Raw genomic sequence first — 26,382 nt, forward strand, 5'->3', positions numbered from 1 at the left:
TTTGATTCTGATTTCACAGCAGCACTGTGTTCTGGGACCCTGTTGCTGGTCAATCAATGCAGACCAAGAGAGACTCTCCTACAACAGCATTCTGTAGCATTCAACAGCCTGGGTCCGTTCTCTGAGGGTGCTTTGCTGTTGCATTACTGCATGTTCTGTTAATGTGTTCACTAAGCACATTTCCCTTGATTTGCTTAGAATCATAGAATGATAGAATGTTAACACAAACAAACAAACAAAAACCCCACCTCCAAACCAGAAATGTTACTAAATGAGTAAATTTTCAAGGCAAGCACTCTACGTCATTATATTTTCAAGGAAGCTTGGGAGAAGAAATAACACACACTGGAAAGAATTCCTTTTCATGGTAAAAGCTACTCTTCAAGAAATCTTTTCTGTGTTGGCTGTTGGGAGATGGTGGGTAGGGAGGAGAGGAAAGATGCAAGTCTCATGAAAATTTCCCAGTAGATAATCAAATACATGGCCTCTAATTTTTTATCATCATGGACTTCAGATATATGGTTTATTACACCAATGTAAAAAGTAAACCAAACCCCAAGCAAGGACAAGTCCTTTTCTGTAGGTCCAAAAAATACTCACTGATGCAGATCACTAATTTTCAACAATCAAAAAAATTCAACAATTCAAAAAAAACTCTGGTTGTATGGAACATTTCTTCCTCTCTACCAATAGAAATTGTAGAAGGCTGAAGAGGAAACAAAAGTTAAACCAAACCATTTAAAAATACAGTACTGTGACAGATTTTATTTCATTTTGATTGATACTACATGCTTACTACCACTAGGAACAGACATGCCTTTTTTTTGGTTTGTTTTGGACTTTTTATATTTTTTTTTAACCTATATTAAATGTTGACCTAAACTTTGCTGTGCCTTGGAAATCTGGCTCAGGAGTTAACTGCAGGAATTTTTATTTAAATAGATAAGCATTTACGTTTGAAAATAAGACAAAAACAAGTGAACAGGAAAATTAAATTACAAATTCAGTTCATACAAATATCTCTTATACTATGCACTAAATCCTGTTAATTAGCTGAGGTCTTTAAAAAATTCTTAAAATACTTACGAAACATTATTTACAAATTATATAAATAAAATCTAGGCCACTTAAATTAACCAATACAACAAAAAAGTCACCTTTTTGTATGGTGTGTACTAAAAATGTTCTTGTTTATTGATCATAACCCAGTTTGCAGTATAAAATGTTTGTTCACTTACATCAAAATGGGTTCCAATAGAAGGAAGGAAGGTACTGGTTCCAAAAGAAAGCAATCAATATAATAAATGCTTAAAATCAATGAGGCTTCTTAATATTCTGTTCTGCACCATTTGCAGTCATTTTTAGAAGTCCCTTCTACAGTATTTGTCATGTGAACAGGTCATCTCAAAATAGCAGAGACATAGTTTTAGCAACGGGAAAATACTCAGTACATTGCTCACACATCACAAAGACCTTACCAGGAAGGCGAGGCAGAGAATGGAATGTCAGCGGACAGCACAAGCCTTTACAACATTTAACTTAAAAGGCAGCATTTATAGAACTAATCACAGACTATACACATCCTGCACTCAACAGCAATAAAAAGGACTGGAAAATATACATTTAGGAAAACAAAAGACTGATGGTTTTCCATTACCTTTGTTAAAATTAATGCTTTTCTCCTTGTCTTTTGTTTTAAAACCAGCATTGACACCACCAACAACTATAACTACTTTTTCCTTTAACATAATATATGGCAGGTAACTACTGTACGTGAAAAATTTACAGTAAAAGGTGAGAAACCACTGAATTTCCTATGCAGACACATGAAAATATAAAGCCATACAGATTCCAAAGTGCCATGAATACCAAATTCAAGTGATGGTTTATAGCAAGTAGGAAAGAAACTAAATGAAACTTGCTCTATGGGTTGCCAAGCCCTTCAGCTGTATCCTCAGTCTCCCCTTTGGCAGCTTTGGTGAGAATTTCCATCCATTTCATCTGCAGCTCTTCATCTTCAGCACTGAAATAGAGAGTTTGATGGGACTGGCAAAGCTTAAAAACGTGCTTCACTTCAAACTTCTCACCAGAACCTGGCAAACTGACTTCGTAGCCAGGCAGAGGGATAGGACGTGGGCTTCGTCCATCCTAAAGGAGAGAGAACAAATGTAAAAATTAGGGAACAAATGCTGTCTGAAATGGGAGGCCCGGGGGTACACTGCATGGAGCCGGCAGGCACACACTGCAGGAAGCGCATGGATGCAGTCCCAGTACAGGCGCATTCGGCTCCTTGTTTAGCACTGCAGCATAGAAAGCAGGGAAGGGGCAGTATCGACTGCTCAGCTTAAACCAGCAAAAAGCAATGACTTACTGCTGCTTTATTCTTATTTCACTGATTTCCTGTCACAGTAAATGTGGCCAGGGATTTTCATATAATTTCATGTAACTTATGCAGGTGTCTTTTACAAAATTTCTTCTGCATTAGGTACAGGCAGTGGGATCCAGCTGAGAAGGTTTGGTGTTGTCTCTTTTGAACTTCATGGGATATTTTGTAGGATTGGTTAAAAGGAAGCAATCAAGCAAAGCTGGACACTGAGAGACACCAAGACAACTAAAGGGCAAGGGAAAACTCTTTGAAAGAAGAGAACTTTTGATTTTCTGTCATTTATGATGCCTTTGAGAGTTGTCAAGGAAGCCAATGATCAAATTCTTGACCATCCTTTAAAGGCCAGATTGGCTCACAGATCTAAGGAGTGATACAGCTCTCTAACAGTCATATCTTGAGCGTCAAAACAACTCCTCTCCTAAGCTCTCAGGAAAGACATATTTTAGCAAGGCAGGGTGTGCCATGGCCAAGCAACCTCTTCAACTGCTCCCAGCAAAATGTTTCTAAAGATGAGTCCCCAAACTGAAGTCTGAATCACACAGGCATCAAGCATCTGTACAAAGCTGTCACCTTCTGTAGCAGCTGCTTGTGTTGCAGCCCCATATCAAAGCTAACGAAGCATCCCACAGAGAAGTGGCAAAGTCATTCTTTTGTCAGCCCACACCAAATGCAGATGACTTGGTAAATCTGGAAGAGGACCAAAACTCTGAGAACAATGGCAAAAAAAAGTGCCTACTTTTCTAATACTTTGTCTAAAGTAATTCAATCAATTGCTCACATCAATGCAAACACATACGCTAACTAAATGGGCAAGAAATATACAGTCAAAAGCGTATCACAGTTTATTAAGTCAATACAGGCTTCTTGATTTGTTCCTCTCTTGCTTGTTATTGTCATGCAAAAATGCCAGAGTCCAACTGCTTGAAGACCAAGCACTCTTCAATGAGATCCAAGGCAGCTTTAGGCCAAACACTAAAGTTACACTCAGTTCCCATTTGAGTGTAACTAGTTGTCCTAAATGCAGCACAGTTTCTATTCTCTGACACCACAGCCACATCCCTATAAACAGGAAGGTCTTGCCCATGCAGAAGAACTGGCACGTAGAGAGCAGCTCCTGCACACGTGGCACTGCTCAAGCAAGCGAACATGGGACTGATGAACACAGACACACAAGAGCACATGCAAGCTCAACCATGCCTGTTTCACTGGTCTTGGTTTGGAAGAGTAGACATTCAGACTTGTCACATGGAAAATTGTAGGTTGCCCATGACAATGACAAATGATGTTGTTTGTAGCCACGAAGAGCACCGTAAGAGCAAATTGATGTTTGAGTTGTATGTGTTGCACCTACCCAACATGTGCAGACACAGGCAAATTAAGCAGTCTGCCTTTGGTCTTGCATCCTCCCTTTTCTTAATATGCTGCCTTTGGCACTTTGTCTGTACCTGCCTGATCCAAAAGGAAGGGATTTACATTATCTCTGAAAAGCTGTACTACTGCCAGGTAAAGGTGAAGCACTTGGCCTTGAGGAATACCCCACCCCCAGTCCAGACTTCTCTTTGGGACCAGCAACATCTGTGGATGTCCTTTGCCACTGAGCCCTTCCCTCCTACCTGAAGCCCAGCAAATCCAGGGACAAGCATGCACCCATGAGGAATTCCAGCCCTATACTGAACATGTAAATAGGATTTACAGACCTTACAAGAGAGATGAAATTCATGTTTTAGTTTTAAGAACCTACCAGATTTTGGCTGGTTGGACTGCATTTTTTAAAAATATTTCTGCATGCAACATAGTAAGACTGCATGATATTGGTATTTCATTAAACCAAAATGCCCAGTACTGAAAGAGCTTCACCTTAGGAGTGATTACAATAATTTTCCTCAGATAGTGAGTGAGTGATATATAAAAGTTGAGTGGGTGTGTAATACTGTCAGCAATCACAAGCACTGTGCACTCATCCTGACTCTCAGCAGCGCAACACAAACGGGTTATTTATCTAGGTCATTACAGCAGCATGTATTTATTGCTGTTACAGCCATTGCAACACCCAGGGTTTAAGATTTTGGAACAGACAACTCAGTTCCACCATATAGGCTGTTCTATTTCAGGCACCCCTGCATACAGACGTGTGTCTTGCACTGCCCAGCCCTTTGCAGCTCTTTTAGACAACAGTGACCCACCAGTGGCACCATTGTCATTTTCCCCCTATATTTTCCCCCTCCTACCTCTGAGTGGGCTTAGAAAATCCCTGGTTGTTTCTACCCAAACTCCACTCTTTACCCACCCATGATCTAACCCCAACCTTACACAAGTCATTGAGAGGCTCCTGTGATGCAAAGATTTTCAGGTCCAAAAAAAAGGGCAGGCAGAGTTTTGTGCAGGGCCAGGTAAAGCTTCTACTAAACAGGATCATCAGGCAAGCAAAAATAAAAAAATACTTCTCAAAAACCCTGAGCTCAATTTCAAACTCAGCTATTCCCTTATTTTCTAAAAGTAAATTACATTTACATGATGAATGGAGGATTTTTCTTCTTTATAAAGCAAAATTTTCTCTTGGAGCAAGCTTGATCTGATATATATATATATATATATATATATATATATATATATATATATATATATAGTAGCTCTAACTATACTAGTTTTATCCTTCATATTTCTCCAAAAACCATTATTTTCCCAGCTAGCCTGGAAGCCTTGACTTTGTACAGTTCATGTCAGAGCTTTGCAAGTAGCTGTGCATTTTACAAGGCCAAGGGGGGCAGAAGCTCTAGCTGGAGCCCTTGAAAAGGCAAGACAAATTTATCTTAAAACTGCTGCTCCTTATACTTGAAGTGGTCTTTGCTTGTAAGTAAATTCTTACAATTTCACTGAGATAAACACAACAAACAGCTGTACAAATTCTGACTCCATTTGAAGACAAATCAAACTGGTATGATTCCCAAATCTAAACAAGCTGGGAATCCTCATGCATAAAGCCTTATGCAAGATTTGAACTGCGAACACTCAGGGGATTGATTCATTCTCCTGGAACAAGGGTCTAAAGCAAAAGGGCAGTTTTCTTCCTATTTTAGATTTGTGAGTCATCTTTCTACCTGCACTAGCATCCCTTCTTGGGAGTGAGGGCCAGGGGTGCAGAGGAAGAAGCTTTCACTGTATCCAAAGCTCCAGATTCATCTTGGTTTGCTCCTTCTTCCCAAGAGGCAGCTATTCTTTCTGTTCTTCTTAACAATAATCCCCCAACTTTCAAACTTCTACAGTCACGCTTTACTCTATGTTTCAAGACCTTTAATACTATTGGTGGCAATATTATTCCCAAAAGACACATCTCAGGCACTGAAATGCTTCTTTGCAGGCCTAAAGAGGTCTGTGAGATTCACAGAGGTGGTTGTGCAAAACAGAACTATGCCTGGGAAAAGAATATTTCAGCACATGAGTGGCTCCCAACTGATTCCAGGCATTCAGACTCCAGTAATGAAGCTCTGGAAGAGATTTTCCTCAGAAGTCTAGTGTATCCTATGTAAACCAGAACTAACAACAATATTGGATTAACATCAAGGAATAGGACTTGCTTCTGAATTTTTTCCTGCAGTTGGATGCAAATTGAAGTATACAAATATGAATGGCAGGCCCTTGAAGAAGGGCCTCACTTTTGTCGTTTATAGTCTCATTCCTGATAGCAAATCCTGGTTTTGGAATGTAAAATAAACAACCTTGTCCTGCTGCTTTCTTAACACTTTATTGGGAGATTTATCTCATACCTGAAATAGTTGAGGACACTAACCGCTGAATTTAACTATCATAAAATTGACAATCAGTGTCAAAGGCACCCTTTTCCCCTAAAAAAATAGGATCTCACTAATAATATCGGCAGAGGCTCAAGATCAAATTTGGCAGGACATGGACAAAGTACACAGCAACTGAAGCAGAGAAGCTCCTCCAGCTTCCATCTGTGGCTTTGCATGACTCTCAGGTGGGGCTTGCAGAATCAAGCATCATTGAGTTTGCACTGGATGCAGGTGATTTATGTCCATGGATTATTATTTGTGCTGTACCGCAACAAGCGGTTGGGCAGTAGGAGAAATTCTAAATCATACTGTGTAAGGGATGTTGCTTCCTCTCAAGTTCTCACCCCTGTCACCTCCTACATGACACACATTGTTTCTGTATGAGGGAGGCCAAAGAATTTAAACCTCTCTCCCTCTATTCCCACTCTCTTTGCCCAAGTGTGAGACAATCTGGTTTGGTTTGTGTGGATACAGGGCTTGCACTGGCCCTTGGCTGAGGCACAGTTGGCACATTAGTTGAAAATTTCCACGGGTGAAGCTGTTCTCTCTGCTTGGTTTTTTAAAGCACTGTTCCTTTCCCCAGACCCTGGCTCCAGAGACAGCCAAATACTGGATTTGTTGCCTTCATTTTAGTGCCTTGTTTGAGGCTGTTTGCTTTTTCAATGTGTAATTTCAGCTGTGCATCTCCCGCTGACTAGGAGGGAAACCAGGCAGCTCGCTGCGTGCAGGATGGATTGGAAGCTTACCCAGTGTGGGGCTGGAACCACAGATGGAGCCAAGGGGGCTGAAGCTCCAAATTCAAGCTTTCAGCCTCTTTGAGCACTATGTTTAAAACATTACACAAGCTTGTTTAAAGCCAGAGGTGCTCCTGCTGACAAGCTGGGAAATGAACACAGGTCTAACGATAGCGTGTAGTATTTGTTGATCAGATACAGGGTGAGCTTTACTCTGAAATGCTTTATAAAATCAAGGGGAAAATTTATTTCCTTGACTGTTCCTAGTCACAAAGAGATGCTAATAAAAAGAAACCCTTCTTATCACTACAACTACAGCATTGTAATTGCTGGCTGAATTCAGATCCATTTCTTCTTCCATCCCACACGGGAGATAAAACAAAGCTGTGTATAAATGTGTCAAATGCCAAATGCAGACTGGATATGGGGAATCTCACTTCAGCATTGTCATTCTTCAATGCTAAGGAAGCACAACTGATATTTCTATTTTGGATATAGATGTTTTTATCCCTTGACTTTCATCACACACAAGTGCTAGTTAGCGTCAACGGCACATTTAGAGACAAAACCTCTTATCAATGTAAGTATTTCAAGTAAAGATAAAACCCCGTGATGCTATGACAAGGAGCTTTACCATTTTTCAGGCTGAAGAACACCTACATTTTCACAAATTCCTCTATCCCATCAACCCGGAACTAGGTTTAAAAAACAAAAAGCTTGAACCAGCAATTGCAATATCCAGCCTCCTCTGCAGTTCTATATATTTAACAGGAAAGTGCTTTCCCTAATGACAGAGTAATAAAACCTTTGAATACATCTGTCTGAAACCTCTAAAAAAGCCAAAGCATAACCTAATTTTACTTGTCTTCTCTTCTTTTTTTTGCTAAAAATTTGAATGGAGAAGCAATGAGCTTCAATATTTGCTCACAACTGTATCAGCAGTAAGTACAGGTAACAAGGTAACCTGAAATCCCTGAGGCTTTGTGCCTTATCCAGAATAGGAAATTAAGTTCTGTTGTTGAAACCAAGCCAAATCCTTTGACCCATTTCTCAGCTCAACATATTTAAACTTACGCTTTTCTTTTTCTGTGTGTTAACCCTCGTGAATGCCGTCTTACCTGGCTGCTTCCTTGCAGATACAGAACAAGAGGTTCACTCTTGGGGATGGTCACCCACATTTTGTACCAAGTCTTCCCTTTTTCAAGGAACTGGAGGTAGCTGCTGAAGAGGCTGTTTTCAGCTGCAAGGATGCTTTGCTTCTGGATGAAGGGGGGGAAAAAACAAAACAGAGCTGTTTCCATTGATGTTTAAGTGTGCAAAATACTTAGAATTAAATATAAAATACTCAAGTTGTGCAGAGTCAAATAACACTTGAGGGCAAATGTTGGATAGGCCATAATCAAGTAAAAAATTAGTAATTATTATATACAATTAAGAAATAGCATAATTCCATGTAACTGAGGCAGAGGCTGAACCACCATTCCCAGCAGACATGAAGCTAAATTCAACTTCCACCCAGTAAATTGAGAATGGTAACTAAGATGATGCAGCTCATTTCTTGCTTAGCAAAGTAGGCTGGGAGATTACTTCAAATTAATGTAAAGGGTTTATTAACAGATCCTCTTGTGCATGGATGGAACCAAATCAGGGTGCAAAAAAAGATTGGAAGAAATTGTTGTGTTCTGATAGAAAGCAAAGAAAATCAAAATTCCTGTTTGCATTAGGATTTTCACAGAAGTCTCCTGAAGATTTCTGGCAGCTGGTAATAACATTTGTTAAGTGGCAATCTCCTCAGCTGCTACTAAGCCTGTTAAGAAAGTTTAATGTAAACAGAAGGGAAAGAAAAAGCCTGAGTCTGATCTTTTCTTTCCATACATTATTTTCTTTCTTGCATTTTACCTCATCCTTTGAAGATTTAACAAAAAACCTAGAAGACTGAGCAGAGGAGGGAAAAACTACACTTTTCTTTGGGTTTTTAAAGCTTTTTGCTGTAATCTGCTTTCTGAATTAAAGCCATGGGTCACATTTCATTGGTTTGCCTCTCAGCTTTTCAGATTAACAGTGCTCTCTCTTCCCTGTGTAGGTGCAGGTTTTCACCTGAAACTTTTCCTACTGAAACAGTGCTGTAAAATTTGTCATGAGACACCACAGACTGTATAGACACCCATGAAGAGCTCATCATCTGTAGGCATAGCAGGAGCATATATCACAGAATGGTTTGGGTCAGAAGGGACTGTAAAGATCATCTCGTTCAACCCCCTGTCACAGAGGGGAATATCTGATATCACATCTGAAGGTTTTGATGGGGTCAGGTTCCGGTTCCAGAACTTTCTCTGGGCTCTACAGACCCAGGGCAGGGCAATGTGGACCTGCAACTTTACCCCACTCTATTGCTGAGATCTTGGATGCATTTGGGTATAAAGCTGACAAAGCCCCCAAGCAACAGTGTTCACTCTGGGACACCATGCTGGTGTAAGTTTGCCTGCTCAGGTACATTTAGTAGCCTGGAACAAAATACAGCATGCTGGGAAGCAGAGCAGGGCAGGGTCTAAGAATCACAGAACCATAGAAACCTGAGTTGGAAGGGACCCACAAGCACAGGCTTGGTGCTGTGACCACTTCCTTGGGCAGTCTGTCCCAGTGTCCAACCAATCAACTAAGAAAAAAATTAATTTCAATAGTATTTTGACAGGATGTGAAACAGAGAGTGCAAAAGTATCTACTACATGGCACTAAAAGTGAAAAATCAGATCTTATTTTTCGAACAGTCACTGTGCAACTCAAGATTGCACCACAATAAAAAGAAGTCAGAGTTTTTTCCTTCTTTTTTGTAACTTTGAAAGCTGAAGCTTAGCTGCCAAACCTGTGTGCGTCCCTGTGCGATCAGCATCCTATGATGAATGCTCACCATCTGCAAACAGCATCCAGTCTGCAGGCATGTTCAATGCCAGTTATAGGTCAGAGGATTAAATATCATGGTGGGGTAGAAAAGAAAACCAATTTGATTTGGTTTTAATAGATACACTAAAAAAAAGAGAGAGCCTCACAAAGTTTCTTAGCCAAAGACTGTACCTCTGCAGCTAGTCTTTTCTTCTGTTCTCCAACTGCTTCCACCCCAGGGCTGCACGGGCTTGCTGGAAGCTGCAGGAAGCACTCTTTACACACTCGATTATGGCGGCTGTTATCTGCAAGTGACTTAAATTCAGAGCATTTTGCACAGATCACCTGTAAAAAACAGATGGTGTTTAATTAGCCATGCTTAAAACACAACCCTTTATCAGAGAAATCGACTTGCAGAATGGTTGTTATTTAAGTAAAATTCTATGAAAGCTAATGTAAACTTAAGATAGAGAGACCAATAAAATATTCATTATATTTAACTCCATTAATAATTAACTTGTTTGTGATCCCATGCCATATACCAAATTAAAGAAAACTTATGCCTTTGGGGAAATACTGTATGACTAACATCATGAAGTTTGCTTTTCTTGTCTTTTCTTATAAGCTTTTATAAGTCAAAAAGAGCTTAAGTTGATGAAGCAATTAGTGCTTTTTAATGGTTTAGGAAGGACTGATTTTCAGAGTGAAAGTGGCTGACATTCCTCATCAATCAAGGACATCCTGGAGAACTGAGGAATCCAGAAAGCACCAACTATTTTAAGAACATAGTCCAAAATATAATCCATTAAAAATTATTTGTCTGCCTCAGCTTCCAAGAGCATGCAGTGGCACATTTCCAAGCACCAAGGAATCAGTGCTTGGAAAGAATGCTGGATCTTCAGGTCCAGAACCTGTTTTCATGCTAAAAAATTGTCTCTAACACACCTGCTCCAGGGAGAGAAACTGTCCCCAGGGTGTCAGCCTGATGGACATCCATTCTGAATTTCTGTACAATAATAACCACAAACCCGCAGCATACATCTATGTTGTTACGTGGTTCACTGTAAGACTTTAATTACTCTATGAAGTGGGCTGTCTTAATTCAGGAAGTGTTACCCAAACAAAAGCAAGAGGGCATTTTTAACTTCTTTAATTTGAATGCTATTGCCACACCACAAGGCATTGCACAACAAACAATGATTTAACAATAAATTATTAATGATGTAATTCTTGTTATCTCTCTGTCTCTTCTTTAGTAACACTGACTTTGCAATGGGATATTTTAAACCCCCAGAAATGTACTTAATGATTATTAATAAAAACAAACCCAGAAAGTTGAAAATCCCAACTCTAGGGTAAAAATGCCTCCTCCACAGCAATTTAATTTCAATTGCTGAGACTGAGGTTTCTTTAAATATCTTAACTATACATTTACATCTCTCTGCAGCTGAAAATTTATCCCTATTTCAAATGACTAATGTTATTTAAATAACATTACTCTGTCTTAGTTACATTAGGAACACTGAATGAGGTTTCAAGTCATCTTGCAGAAATCCATCTCATCTTGGCCATGGTTATGATTTACAGGAAAAAAAAGGGAATTCAGCTGTTGATAAATGGCACTAGGGGAGGTGGCTAAGGGCCTTCAGTAACCCAGCCTTGCCTCTGTGGGACAGATTTTCTTTGGTGTTTCAAGCAGGAGGAAACCACTTTTGCACAACTTTTCTTTAGGGCAAGAAATGCAGAATCATGGAGTATGCTGAGTTGGAAGGGACCCACAAGAACCATCAAGTCCAACCCCATGCCCCACACAGAACATCCCCAAGAGTTTGTGTGCTTGAGAGTGTTGTCCAAATGCTCCTGGAGCTCTGGCAGGTTTGGTGTTGTGACCACTTCCCTGGGGAGCCTGTTCCAGTGCCTGACCACAATCTGGGGGAAGAACCTCTTTCTAATATCCAACCTAAACCTCCCCTGACACAATTTCAGGCCATTCCCTCAGGTCCTGGAAAGAGATCATAGAAAGAGATCAGAGTCTGCCCCTCCTCTCCCCCTCACGAGAAAGTTGTTGACCCCAGTGAGTCTCCCCTTAGTCTCCTCTTCTCCAGGCTGAAGAGACCAAGTGCCCTCAGCTGCTCCTCACATGGCTTTGCTTTGCCATCTTCGTTGCCCTCCTTTGGATGGTCTCCAATACCTTAATACCATTTGTAATATTGCATGTTCAGCTGTTCATTTTAGAGGAGCTGCTGTCTGGGTGAAATGAGGCTGTCTTAAGGCCATTGCTTCTGTGAACAAACTACAACCCCCTCCCCAGATACACACCCACCCCCAGGGAAAGCACCACCTTCCTTTCTACCCACTGAGGCACTGAATTTGCCTTTCAACCAGCACAAACTGTGACCCTTGCACCAGTTTTCTCTTTTCCCCCAATTCCCAGAGAATAAAGAAAGTGGAAAAAACTGCTCTGTCAATGACTTGCCATGAGCCAGAATGTCTTTTAGTCACTGCACTGAAAAAAAAAAATTGTCTTCAATGGTCTCTGCAGGAGAAACTCAAGAGCTGAGTGTGCTGGGATACTTACTGCCCCACACTGCTTACAGTGGTGCCGCCTCTTCGTGATGGAGTTAAAGCTCTCACTGCAGCTCTTACAAGCCTGCTTCTCTTTGTCTCGCTTAGATTTGGAAGATTTCCTAGAGGAATCAGTCTGAAATTAAAAGCATAAGTACGTGATTAAAAAATAGTAATAAAATAATGACAAAATTGTTCATAGAGTTCTACTGACAAAGATCCTTTTTGGGGTTCACACCATTTTAGGAAAGAATTTGCATAATTCTGCTGCTTGCCTCAGCTGCATGGCTGGCTCAACCATCAGGGATCTCTGGGGGTGATATTATATGGTCTCAGCCCCTCTCTGCCCCCTCGTCTCCTTACTGCCACAGAGCAATCTCCTCTCCCTGTGTATCAGTGAGGAGACAGAGGAACAGCCAAAGTGGGTGTCTCAAGAAAAGCTTCCCTTCCAGCACTCACATCTTCCTTTTTTAAGGTACATCTTGACTTCGTGAGTGCATTGTAAACTTCCCTCCCTTGGTGGGGAGGAGGTGTGAAGATTTTGGGGAAAATGGCTTGACTGAAAAAGCGAATGGTGTTAAGAGTGGACTTTACACCACCCAACTTCAAATACTTAATTTAGGAGTTTTCTGAGGCTCCCTCCCAGCCCAAGACAAAGCATAAAGCTCCTCAGGAAGGCAGGGATACCCACACCAGGGACCTGCACTATCTAGGTGGCCAGGAAAGGTTAGCCTCTAAATCCAAGCTGGTACCTAAAGTCACTCAGCAAACCCTATTGTACAATTTTCCGATAAACTGAATAGCATTACTGGATCCAGCATAAACTGGTCTTCCCATGACTGGAGGTGTTCAAGGCCAGGTTGGATACGGCTCTGAGCAACCCAGTCCAGTGGAAAGTGTCTCTGCTCACGGTGGGGTTGGAACAAGATGGGTCCCTTTCATCCCAAACGATTCCATGATTCTATGATTAACATGCCAACGTGCAGATCACAAAAATACAACTTCACATGGAGCTTCAAATAGATTTTCTGTTTTGTTTTCTTTTTCAAAATAAATAAATACTATTCCTCCTCCCTAGCCAAGCTGGCTATTTGCAAGGGAGGAGCAACTTCCTGGGCACCAGACTGGGGCACCCCCAGCCAGGCAGCATCCACATGGAGACCCAAAGGATTGGATGCACCACGTTCCTCTGGCACAGCTCTTTCATGAGAGAGGTTTGATAACTCTCTTCATTTTTGCTTGCTTGACATAATCATCTAGCAAACTACTGGGAGAATAAACTTTTCCTCTAAAACAAAAGGCTAGAGGTATTTTACATGTTTTCTGGAAATCAGCTCTTCAAGATCAGGTCTTTTGTAGGACAGACAGATCATGGCTCCTTGACAACCCTCCATCCCAGGAAAATCCTGCCATTCACCCTAAGGTCTCATCTCAGTAGTCATGACTAAGGTACAGAAGCCAGTAATAGAGATTTTCAGGCCAATTAAAGAAAAGCTGTCAAATTTTATGAGCTGACACCACTCCCATCATTCAGCCTCCTCAAATCTGCCTTGGATTCCCTTCTTACAGAGGAAAGCATATTGTATTTCAGTAGAGCTACTAGAACCACCCTCCCTTATAATGCCGTTACACAACAAACCCACAACTAATTACCTCAATTTCATTGAATCTTTTCACTTTTGTTATCTTTTCTATGGCTGCAATAGCAATGTTTCAAACTTTTATTCAAGCACATAGGATGTTTGGCAATTCAGATTGGTGAAGCACAGTCACAGATTTGTTCATTCAGGAAAATCACTATAAGCCCATAAAAACACATATTAATTGCTCATCAAAACAGAATGTCTGCAAATCCAAGTCCTCCCACATTGGAGCAGAGAGCAGTATTTCACTTTTCTTGTAAAGAACCAGTCAAAACCACTATGAAACCGAATGAAACAATGGCTAGGATGAGTCATTGGCAAGTCTTTCCTTCCAAGATCTATCAGACCCCTCCAAGTAAGGCAGATAATAACGCCGGTTCCAAAAGCTTTGACTGATCAGCAGCAACGTCTCCAGAGTAACTTTTTTATTTGTATCACACATCAGCTATTTCTCACTCTGATTTTGATGTTAATGCAATTTAATGTTTTAGAAGCCTGATTATCCTTCCACTAGGGAGGGATGGATTGCCCTTGTCAGATCAGAGCATTCCCTCACTGGTCAGCCTTATTTTTTCTTGTCTTAATAGTGCAAATCTGCATATAGCATAACAAGGCTTTTGATTCTTATATTAACCACAATTACACTGGCGTTACTGGAATTACAAGAGCAAAAATGAGGGCACCATTTAGCCCTGTGAGCTCTGGCTGGAAGATAATCACGACAAATGCTAAACAAAACCAGTTCTTGGCTTTCAGTAGCCACCTACATGTAGGCATCTACATAAGAAAAAAGCTGGAGTTCCTCTACTATGAATCAAGTGGGCTGCTTTGTATGGAAACTAGTTAATTTGGTTGTACTTCATTAGGAATACCCATCACCTCCTACATGCATGCTCCACAACACAGATAAGACTCAAGTTGAATATTTCCTCTAGCAGATCTTCTATTTGACTTCCTCCTCAGAGTGGAACAGTCTGGACAGTGTCCACTTCCAGGAATACATGACCAATATACTGGACAAAGAAGGAAAGCATAAAGCTTTTTACTGGGCAAGATTTCTCAGGACAGTTCTGCATGAGCTTGTATTTTACACCATTAACTTACACTGTAGCATATAACAAGCACTTAATACTAACTTTACTAATCCAAAAAGGCCCTGTATAAAGATGTCTTTAAGAGTTTGATGAATGCCAGCAGTATTTCACAGTATTTCTCAATATTGTGAGAATGCAGTGAGAACACAAGAGTTTGAAACATTGCCATTGTAGCTCCAGAAAAGATAATAAAAATGAAAGAGTCTTTATTACTTGGCAAATTCCAGTGAGCTATTATAGAAGAAAGACTTTTTCAATAATACATTATTTAACTGCTGACACTGAAAAAGAATTTTAAAAAGATTGCTTTCCATTCCTGTGAAAACGAGGAGACCTTCCTGCACTGGCAGTAGCCTCATCCTACCCAGTGATGGCTCAGGTGACCTTGCCACATGCTCTTAACAGATCATCTGAACAGAGAGGCTTTTATAGCAAACAAGGACATGCGTTGTAACTTACACTGTTCATTGTAGATAATTCTAATAGTCACTTTGCAACTGTGTCCTTTATTACACAAGCTACTTTATTTACTGCTGATGTTTGTTAAAAGGGGTGCTAACACAGAGCTGCCCTCACTTCAGCATCTTGATACTAATGAGCTTGAATAATTGTCATATTTCTCATCTTTCTCAGTATACTCAACTCTGGTTTGAAGCTGCTCAGTCTGACAGGAAAAAACACTCACATAAAATCTGTTCAGAGCCAGGATCTACTTCCCTCAGACTAGGCTGTTTTGACTGCTAATTTTCTTTTACTCTACTGCATTTAACTCTCTAAATCTTGACAGTTTCCTCCAATTTTAAAATTTTGGTGGAAAAATAGCATCTAACCCACCAAGAGGTACAACTCATGTGACTGCAAGATGAAGGCCTGTGCCTGGCCTTCTTAGGTAAGCAGACATCTGAACTTCGTGAATTATGCAGCCTCCATGTGCTTCTGAAATGCAATGAAAAATCACTAAAAAGCTGGTAGAAAACTAGTGGGCTTAGGAGACTGCTGTTACCATTATTTATTACTTGCTATATAGTCAGAGAATCACACAGTCCCAGAATGGTTTGGGTTGGAAGTGACCTTAAAGCTCATCTCATCCACCGCCCTGCCACAGGCAGGGGCACCTTCCACTATCCCAGCTTGCTCCAAGCCTCGTCCAGCCTGGCCTTGGACACTTCCAGGGATGGGGCAGCTTCTCTGTGCCAGATACTTCATTCTGTCTGGGCCAGCAGGTAGAAATTCAGCTCCTATGTTGTTCATGTAACTCACAGACACAGACTGATGAGACTCTTACATGAGCAGACATATGAGCTACAAAGCGGTTTCAATTCTTTTCCGTCTCATTATGCTCTTACAGGTGTATTTTCCATTTATAAATTAACTACTTGAAGCAACCCACAATGGGGTAGAACATCAGCAGGTGCTTCTGGAAATGCTTACTATAGGTGAAAAATAATTTTGAGTTATATAGTAAATTTTGTACTTTGTAATATTTTTGTTTGTTTCTCTACATGCCAACATTATACATGCAAGGTTTGCATTTCCTCCTGCAGACAGAAGCTCTGCACTAGCAGTGCAGAGCAGCAAGTCAATTCAGCAAAGAGGTACCATGATGCTGTAGACAAGCAGATGATCCTTCCTGCAGTAGAATTTCACTATCTCATTATGAAAACGTGGGCACTGAAGAAAATCCCAGAAGCCGCTAGAGCAGGCTGGGGAAGCACAGGGAGGAGCTCCCAGTTTGCTGGCCACCACTACCACCAAGTGGTTTGCATGTGAATCTGTTGAGCACACGATGTGCTTGTGCTCTCACTGAGCTATTACTAAAGGGATGACAGCACTAAAAATTCATCTTTTCTGAAGGTGCAACTAACATTTTTATTCATTATTAACATTGATATTATCCATTTTTAGCAAAATTAGAGCCCAGAATCAACATTACACAATTTCAGGTATTTTTAACTTTGTCTTTTTCATCAACTCCATTTTTATTTCTATGTCAGGAATTAAATTTTTCTTTAAATACATGACTTCAGGAAAATTACTTAACATATCAAGATATGCTATGCAAATCCCTGACATGACTATTTATAATCAACTAAAAAGATACAACTTTTTATTTAATTACAAATAAAATTTACATTTCCCAAATATACTTAAGAGCAACTAAAAATTTTATGTGGGTTTGTTGTTGTTTTTTTTTTTTTTAATACTATAAAACATCTTTTTTTTTAAGTAGCTCACTCAATACAGCATCTGTAACTCAAGGCACAATGCACTAATCACAAAACTGACTATAAAAAAAGGAAAAAATTTTAAGCAAAAATATGAACTGAGAACAAAAAATAATCACCAAGGAGCACATTAATCACAAACACTTATAACCCGTTTTTTTATAGGTCAGGTTGCTGGCTCCTTTAACAGCTTTGCATTGGCACTCTGTGCACTCTGCCAGAAGTTTGTGCACCCTTCCAAGCTTGGCCAGAGGTCCGGAAGAGCTGCTAAATGGCTCCTTTGTTACTGAAATCGTCTATGCTAATACATAATATCCTATAGCACATCTCTACAGGTAAGGGTATTTTTGGTGGTTGTTTGTTCTTGTTGAGGCTAGTGTTCAGTAAATTCAACCAACCCTAGGCATTTCCTGAAAATCTTTTGTACTAGAAGAGCGAGATGAAAATTGGACTTTATTAAGGACTCAAACCCTTGGGTTTGACTCAGCAGCAGTCATAGTCCTTGTACTGAGCAAAATACCTTTGAAAGTATATTTTGCTTTCATGGCAGCCAATTTTTTACAGGTCAGAGATGTACAAAAGTACTATCATCTCTTCCTCTGCACGAGCAGAAACATGGAAAGCATTCTGTGGAAGAAATGCTGCTCAAAATTTGGTTCTGGAGATGAAATCCTGAGTTACACAATGTGACAGTATTAATCAGATAGGTTACCTGGCCTCATTTTGCCCTTCTCTCTCCAAGCAATCAGTGTAGCTCCCTATCACAATTTAAACACGTGTGCACAAAACAAAACAAAAAAAACCCAAAAAAACAGAAAACACCAAAAAACCCCACAAAAAACAAGAAAAAGCCCACACAAACCTCTTCCTCTCAAACCCAGTGCTACAAATTGAAGGAACCAGCTCTGATGCACGTGCAGCATATATCTGTTACTGAATGAGTTATATTGCTTTAAGAAGTCTATGCATGCTTTGAGGAGAAACCCCCACACATCCAGTACTGTTAATAAAGTAATGTCAGCTTTTTAACCCAGCAAATTGGTTGGAGAGTCTATTTCCTGGTTTTTGTCACATATCTGAGCAAGATTCAAATTCCCTGATGCTGCAAATGGTAAGTAGCTATGGGTATAACTTAGCCAGGAAGCTAATGACAGCACAGCTGCAGCCACACACAGCAGGATATAAACCCTATAAAACCGATATTGAAGTATGATTTTTTTTTCCTGCTACAAAGCAAATGTAACCCACCTCCCAACACTGCTCTGACTAAAGTATTAGCTTCAAATTACTCACCCCTCCTAATGCACCACCACCATCTGCTCCTGGCATTGATTCCACCGAGCTGGTGCTGGCTATCTGAGAAGAAACAGAATGACACAGAACAGTTTCAACATGGACATTCTTCCTCAAATATATTAAACACTGAAAAGAAAACAGAACAAAGGAAAACAAGGGGAGGGGGAAAAAGAGAAAAGAAAGAGAGTTTACTTTCTGCCCCTCAACTCTTTGCGTGTGAGTACACTTTAATTCATATAATCAGATCACAGAATCATAGAATGAGCTGAGTCAAAAGGGACCTTAAAGCTCATCTTGTTCCAGCCCCCTGCCATGAGCAGGCACAACTTCCACCAGACCAGGTGCATATGTCGCACATGTGCTCAGCCACCCTCAAATATGGGGTGAGCTCTGATGTGGATGACCTTACAGATGGCACTGAATTGCCAACCTGCCTTTGGGTACAAACTGTGCCTGTCCCCCACATGCTGCAGAAAGGCAGTGCCGTGGTTTGAAGGACACTGCTGTATCGGAGCCTGCCAGCCAAAACAGCAAAGGCTCTGTGAAGGCGCTTGATTCTGAGAGGAACAAAATTTACTCCATTCAAGCACTACTCAGTTAAGTTTTTCTTCTTTGCAATACCTCTCAATCCCTAAATAAGTGCAAAGTGGCATCTCTTTTTATTCAATCATAGAGAAGTATATGTACTAAACACACACAGATGCTTGTATATCTATATATATTCATATAGAGTTCATATATCTATATGTATGCCATACTTACATATACATTCAATAGTATTCAATACATATAGAGGGCAAATAACAAGCTTTGTACATTGAGTACCAAAATCATAGGCTACAGAGTTTGCTAGTTTACACAGGGTTCTCAAACTATTAGATTCTTCATGATAAATTCTCCTCTTATTCCCATAGATCATACTTCCTTTATCAAGCAGACAACATCTCTTGAGATTATCCAAATGGCCAGTGCATTTTGGCACTCTGGCGTCATTTCATTTTAAAGCAAAAAGGTTTAATACCTCTTTAAGAGGCCAAATTGAAGAGCTATTAATTCTGATGCCTCATTGAATGTATTTATATTCTCATACAAGCAATCAACTCTTTAGAACAAGGAAAGGAGCAAATGCATCCCCTAGGGCCAGGGCTGTGTCTCCCTAGAGCGCTTCCTCGGGGAATTTGATTAAATTAAGGGAAGCATCACTACTCAGCTCTAACCAGCTATTTCTGCCTCTGCAAAAACCCAGCAACCCTAAGGTGGTCACATTATCTGTTCCTCAGTCCTTTGCAAAGGGTGTTCTTTTCACTGGAATTCTAATCAACCCAGGGTTTTACTTTGCGTAGTAAAAGGACATCTGTGTGCTGTGACAAGACTTGGAAAAAGAAAAATGTGGAGAAAAAAACAGGGTTTGAAGAAGAGATTGAGAAAACCCCCAGCAAATTTAGGGAAAAGAATAAATTTCTCCAGCTGCCTATTCAGATCCCCATGTCTGTTTTTTTATTTGCAATAATGGGCTAAAAATCAAATACCCTCTACTCTTGCCTGGAAAATATTTTAAAAGGGCTTCTCCCTGTTACGTTACCATTACCACTCACAGTGCCTAAGATCTGGTAAGAATGGTTACTGACATGTTTGTCAGAAGCACCCCAGATCTATGGGGACAGAAACAGCAGAGTGAAATAATATCTATTCAGCATCTAACAATCATGATTTAACTAATAGAAGCATTCTCAATCTCAAATCTTGGGGATGTCACTTCCACAGAGCTCAGCTCTCTGCAGCACTTTTCCTTGCCAGCCTTCCAAGACTGCACAAACTGGGTCCTTTGCCACACTAGAAGCCTCCAAGTCTTCTGAGATGAAGCAGTGGTGAAAGAGGCCCTTTTCCTTGGGAACATTTTTAGATGGCTTTAAAAACACCCTTCACATAGCCCGGAAATGATGCAGGTGAAAATGGAGGAACTAAACCACAAAGGAACCTGAAAGCTTTCTAAAAAGACTTTTTAAAAAGACTACAGCTACCATTACCCTGCCTGGCACTGATGGGCAATGACACTGAATATTCCCCTCCTGACAGGTGAGAGTCCATTAATTGCTGAAGGCCTGTACAGGCATAATCTTAAGAATCAGGTCAAATTTCAGATTTCTGCACCTCCCAGAAACCACAAGTCTTCTGTAGGCAGATTTCAGGCTGACATCAACCTAAAATGCTGGTATGAGCTTATGTGAGTCAGCAAGGAAACACAAGCATGGTCAGAATTGCGTGCACTGATCAGGAGCTGCAACCAGCCTAAGCACTATAATATAGTAAATGTATGGCCAAGGATGGGAGAAAAACAATTTGACTCTTTTCACAGGCTGATTTCTAGTAGCTGCTACAGATCCAGCCAGGAATCCATGAGTGCATATCTATTTCTTGACTCATGAGAAAAAAAGGATCACTTTTTCCTCTAAAGTTGCTGCCCAGTATTCCACACATGATATGTATGGTGGGTGCTACCCAGTGCAGCATATTGCAGTTAAGAATGTTCTCAGTATTTGTCCAGTTTTCCTTACAGGAGCAACTTCAGCTCATTTTAACGGGCAGCAATTTCTGTCACATTTAGCTGTTACAATGGTTTTCAAAGCTGATTATCTAGAGAAGCTAATCTCCTAATATGCAGGTTAGTATTCTGGCCTTAAAGAAATTACAGTACAGACTTCCTTAATATCACAGCCAGGGATAAACCAGACTCCTGTTCTGCTTGACTTTTATGAATACTATAAATATGTGGCTACACCATGAACACAGAAGCAAAATCAAATTGAATTTACAAAGCAAGATAATAATAATGAAGTTGACCAGATGTTGTGTCTTAATTACATAGAAAGAAGTGTGCTGATTACTTTGCTTATTAGCAAAAGATTTTTTTCCATCAAAGCATCCTGGCTCTGAATGCAGCCGTGAGTTAACTGAAAAATATAGGCAAGAATTGAGTATTTTCTATTTTTTTTGAAGTATTTTCAGCTGTTGAGTACCTCAGGATAAGTAAACTATGCCACATTCTGAAAATGGCTCATTGCTGGCTGCTATCAGTAGCAGTATTCTAGACTACAGAGTGTTGCAAAGATCTTCACTGGCAATCTGATTATGCTGGGATGAAAGGCATCTCCAACATCTCTCCTGAGGCCCCTGGGAAATCAGGCGGATAAAAAATCCAGATTATTGAGCCACCGAATCAGTCCTGAATCTCCAAGGAGAGATGTCAAAAATGGTTAGGTACCAAAACAAAAAAAACCCCCAAACAAACAGTTTAGGAGGCAGGGGAGGGGGAAGATAAAAAACTCCCAAAGTTCAACCTCTGCAAATGGACCTTCTCTCCCTCTGCTCCAAGATCTACCATGTCTGAAGTCATAAAGTCACAGGCAGCACTGCATGATATTCCGAAATATTTTGCTCTCCCAGGCCCTATTCCTCTTTAGCTTGTAGCAAATGCCTGTGGCTAAGGTTATCACCATCATTTTCAAGTTGAATGGAGAGATACTGTCCTGATGTGAATACTTCTAAAACTGAATTCCTAGCAAACCAACACAGAGTGTTACCTTACAGCTGAAGAGAAACAATAAACTTTCAAGACTATTTTGCATATTTAGTTGAAGAGTATTTTTTCTGAAATGTATTTACTATTTATAAGACAGCATTTTAAAATCCTTTTAAAATGCATAATTTTCATTCTGATTCTTTAAAATATTTTAAATAATAATAAAATATTTCTTTGATTATATCAAAGAAATAATCCCAAAATGCATCTCTGATAAGATGGGGAAAAGTAATGAACAAAATTTCCCAGCCACAAAAACAACATTCCAAACAGCTAAGCACTCATAACATTGAGGAATTACACCTGTTCTGCTAAAAAAAGCCACCAGCCTGGAAAACATGACTGATGGGTCTCTGGAGTTGAATTGCCCTGGGTAATTTATTCCGTATCTGCACAGCTGAGTAACTGCGACTGATACACATTTGAGAGCCAGAGAAATGGAGATGACTGCCCTGTAATGTCATATAAAAATCCAGAACAAGACTCCACTATTTTAAAGTTAGCTGTGCAAGCCTTAACTGCTGGTAAAACTGCTCTGGCAAAGGAGAACGAAGCACTGGTACTTACTGAGGAATCAGGAAGATGCTCCTCCTCTTGTGAAAAAGAGCTATTGAAAGCTCTGAATGTCTCACTGTTCTGTTTGTGCTTTTCTATTGTGGCTTGAATCACCTGAGACAAAAATGTCAGCTAAGATGAGAAGCATAACCAAAAAAAATTCTCTCATAGGAAGATGGGTAGGATTATCGTTTGGTGAAAAACCCTTACACTTGTATAAATTAAAGGGAAACTTAAAAACCTTAAGTGGTGGTGTTAACCTATTATTGTTTAAGTTAAAAACTAAGACTGCCATCAGACAGTGTCTCTACAAGTCAAAATGGAAGAGTATACAAGGTCTGATGCCTCAGTCTCTTCTCCTACTGGGCTTGAGGAATGCAGGAAAAGGGAGCCCAGTTTGAGCTCCCAGATACTTTCTGGGGCCAGCTGGTCATCATTGGGACCATGACTGGACTCCACATTTCTCCATGAGCAGCTCCGCCAGACTGGCCCACCCAGCTTCCCTGCACAGCCACGTTAATTCAGAACCCCAAAATGATAATTTTAGATGCTGCCTGCATGGTTATTGCCCTCCTTATCATTGGTGGGTTGTACTAACATTAATCCATTCCCTCTTCTCCTCTTCTGTCCTGTTAAAACAAAAGAAAGATAGAGAAAGCATCATCATTCTACTTACAATATTTTCAGTTAATTCAATTCACAGTTTCACAGCTTTATATCCATTAGATTTTTAGCTTTGTTATCCACTATTTTATAAACATTATTAATAATTATTGACAATAATTATTACCAAGTGTCAAAATATTTGACTTGTTGACACAGTGGACCCCACAAGCACTACTTTAAATACTGCAAGCATTCAATAAAGGCAATCAACACACTTTGACTTAGGACCAACATTCTCTTGCATATCTAAGTTACCCACCTCTGCTGCTCACCTTGTGATTTAAAGCTGTCACACTCTCACAGCCCATAGATCAATTTCTCCATACATATTCACAAACCTTCAAAGACAGAACAAGTACCATACCTGGCTTGTAGTTCCAATGACCTCTTTTTTCCTGTTATGGAAAATGTATGAGCCACATTTTGCTTGGCAATTTCTTGGACCTGTAAAAAGCACATCAGCTCTTTACTCATTGACCTTGTCTTTCCAACATTTTTAATGACTTACAAATATAGTCATTCTCTGAAATGCTTAGTCGAAAGGATCATTTGGAATAAAGTATAGAAGTAGAAAAAATAAGGGAGTGTTTCCATAATTACCTGTCTTGCTACAAAATGTGTGGGTCTGTATCACCAACCAGACTCCTACAGCAGTAGGGGGAGAAAGTGGCTCCTGTGCCAGCCAGGGGACAAGGCAGGGCTCTCAATCCAAACACGTCACACACAGTCACCTGTTATTATTCTACTCCCCTTTGAATGGTTCTTATAAAAATTTAAAAACCCCAACTGTCGGAGACTGAAATGTTGTGATTTATAGTTTAAACACTTTCATGAAGGACTTTTGCCTATTATAGCAAAACTGTACAAAAGCTGCAGAGAAAACTACCAAAACCCTGAATGGAGCCCTATGCTGCTCATTGATGAAGATAAGATAAAGTGACTCAGGGGAGAATAATCCATTAACTGAGGGATCAGGCTTAGCACCTTCCGGGTGGAGACCACAGCCCTGGGGCTATTAGCTGCCAGGCTCGAAGAGACCCTCACACTAAAGGGTGGGGGCAGGAGAGGTTTTGGGTGTGAAGTGGAAAAGCCTCTGGTCTGAGCAGTGAATGCCCATCGTCTGGGGTGCAGAGGAGCTCAGCTGTGGGCCTCTTCACCTTGGGGAAAGCCACATCCACAAGAAGGGCAGCAGAGTCATGGCCCATCAAAGGCTCCCCCAAAGGGGTCCCCAGACTCTGCACCAGAGCACTGCAACGTGATGCAACACATCCACAGTGTTGCAAGGGACAGTGTCAAACTAGCTCTCCACAGGGCAGGCCTTCCCACCTGCATTAATCCACTGGATTCTATACTTTTTGGCATGGTGGTGACAGCAGGGGACCCTCACCACCAAGAAGACCAGATGGAGGGGAGCAATGAGACATTGTTGGGACCCCCGGAAGGGTGATCTGTTCCTACCTAACCCCTGTCACTCTCTCTCTGTCCCCCCAACCCATGCACACCTCTTCTCTATTTCTTTCTTTCCTTCTTTTCTTTCTTTCTCTATGCCTCTTTTACTATTAAATAAAATGCATCACTTTTTTTGGCACCAAGATCTAAACTCATTTGGTTTTAATCACATTTTGGGGTATATTTTGAACCTATCTGCGTTCGATCCATTTTATTCACAGAAGCTTATTTTCTTTGGTCTTCTGTGTTAAACTGGTTTGTAACACCAACCAACCAAAAAAACCAAAAAGAGATACAATCATAGAATTGTTAAGGTTGGAAAAGACTTAAGGTCATCAAGTCCAACCGTCAAAACAGCACCATCACATTCACCACAAAACCATGTTCTCAAGTGCCACATCCACATGTTTTTTGAACACTGCCAGAGATGGTGACTTCACCACTTCCCTGGGCAGCCTGTGCCAGGGCTGGACAACCATTTCAGCGAAGAAATATTCCCTAATATCCAACTTAAACTTCCCTTGGTGCAACTTGAGGCTGCTTCCTCTCATCCTGTCACCTGTAAGAAGACGCCAGCCCTCACCTGGCTACACCCACATTTCAGGCAGTTGTAGAAAGCAAGAAGGTCTCGCTCCTTATCTCCAGACAGAATCCACCCCAGCTCTCTCATCAGACTTGTGCTCCAGACCCTTCCCCAGCTCTGTTGTGCTTCTCTGGACACACTCCAGCACCTTAAGGTCTTCCTCGTAGTGGAAAAGCTGCATTGATCCAAAGTGATCCAAAGCTGGATTTTAGAATTTTATTATATTTTTACATTAATGTAATGTTATGTGCTTGGATTCAGCAGGGATCAGGAAGCTATCAAGAAGCTATCAAAAAAAAGAGGGAAAAGAAGAGATGCAAACCTGCAGTCCTGCAATGTCCATCTTCTCTCGGACACTGAACTTCTGGCCGATCAGCCTCAGTTTTGGCACACAGTACAGAACCATGCTGTTAAACTGCAATAAGGAAAGAGTTTAACTCAGGGGGTTACATGCTGGACACAGCCTGCATTGTGAAGGTTTAGGGCTCTGGTGTGTTTTACTCCAAGACATAGTTCTCCAGAAGAGATTTAAGGTGAAAGTGAGGCTGATGGATCATTACCGAAAGAAGTGGGCAGACAGAAACCTGTCAGCCAGTCACTTCTCCCTTCTGCCCCTCCCTCTGAATTTGACTGCCTTGGAAGCATGAGAGCTCTACTCCCAGTGCCAGCAAGAGCTGGCCATCTCCTCCAGCAAAGTGGTTTGGCTGGAAAGCACCTCCTGTGGCACTCTGCAAAAACCCAGCCTCTCAGGAGGGAGATGCCCCTTTGGGCATGTCAAAGGCAAAGGCACAGCATGGAAGAAAGAAGGAAATCCTTGAGGAAAAAGCTTCAAGAGAAAACTGCTGCTCAGAAGGAGTAGCTGGGCTCAGCTGATGAATGCTTTTTGTCTTTGAGCTTAGGAAGATGGAAAAGTACCACAGAACCATAGATTCAAA

The 26,382-nt window shown here is 40.7% G+C and overlaps 1 protein-coding gene across 6 annotated transcripts in view; it reads right to left on the minus strand.

Annotated features, from left to right (window-relative positions):
• Window positions 1–745: 745 nt before the first annotated feature.
• FGD3 (FYVE, RhoGEF and PH domain containing 3) overlaps window positions 746–26,382 on the minus strand; it is a 102,502-nt gene continuing 76,865 nt past the window's right edge. For 3 of the 6 annotated variants that reach the window (XM_048315497.1, XM_048315500.1, XM_048315501.1), the window contains exons 11-20: window positions 25,770–25,862; window positions 25,448–25,648; window positions 23,780–23,859; window positions 23,348–23,378; window positions 22,762–22,863; window positions 18,612–18,674; window positions 12,370–12,492; window positions 9,984–10,136; window positions 8,030–8,170; window positions 746–2,148 (exon numbers count right to left, since the gene is read on the minus strand). In XM_048315497.1, the coding sequence (XP_048171454.1) occupies window positions 1,924–2,148; window positions 8,030–8,170; window positions 9,984–10,136; window positions 12,370–12,492; window positions 18,612–18,674; window positions 22,762–22,863; window positions 23,348–23,378; window positions 23,780–23,859; window positions 25,448–25,648; window positions 25,770–25,862 (1,212 nt within the window). In that variant the 3' untranslated portion in view covers window positions 746–1,923. Of the gene's footprint in view, window positions 2,149–3,737; window positions 3,836–8,029; window positions 8,171–9,983; window positions 10,137–12,369; window positions 12,493–18,611; window positions 18,675–22,761; window positions 22,864–23,347; window positions 23,379–23,779; window positions 23,860–25,447; window positions 25,649–25,769; window positions 25,863–26,382 lie in introns of all 6 variants that reach the window. The other 3 variants (XM_048315498.1, XR_007206065.1, XM_048315499.1) reach the window with 3 other exon arrangements.

Source organism: Corvus hawaiiensis, chromosome 11 (assembly GCF_020740725.1).
Source record: "Corvus hawaiiensis isolate bCorHaw1 chromosome 11, bCorHaw1.pri.cur, whole genome shotgun sequence".
Classification (NCBI taxonomy): domain Eukaryota; kingdom Metazoa; phylum Chordata; class Aves; order Passeriformes; family Corvidae; genus Corvus; species Corvus hawaiiensis.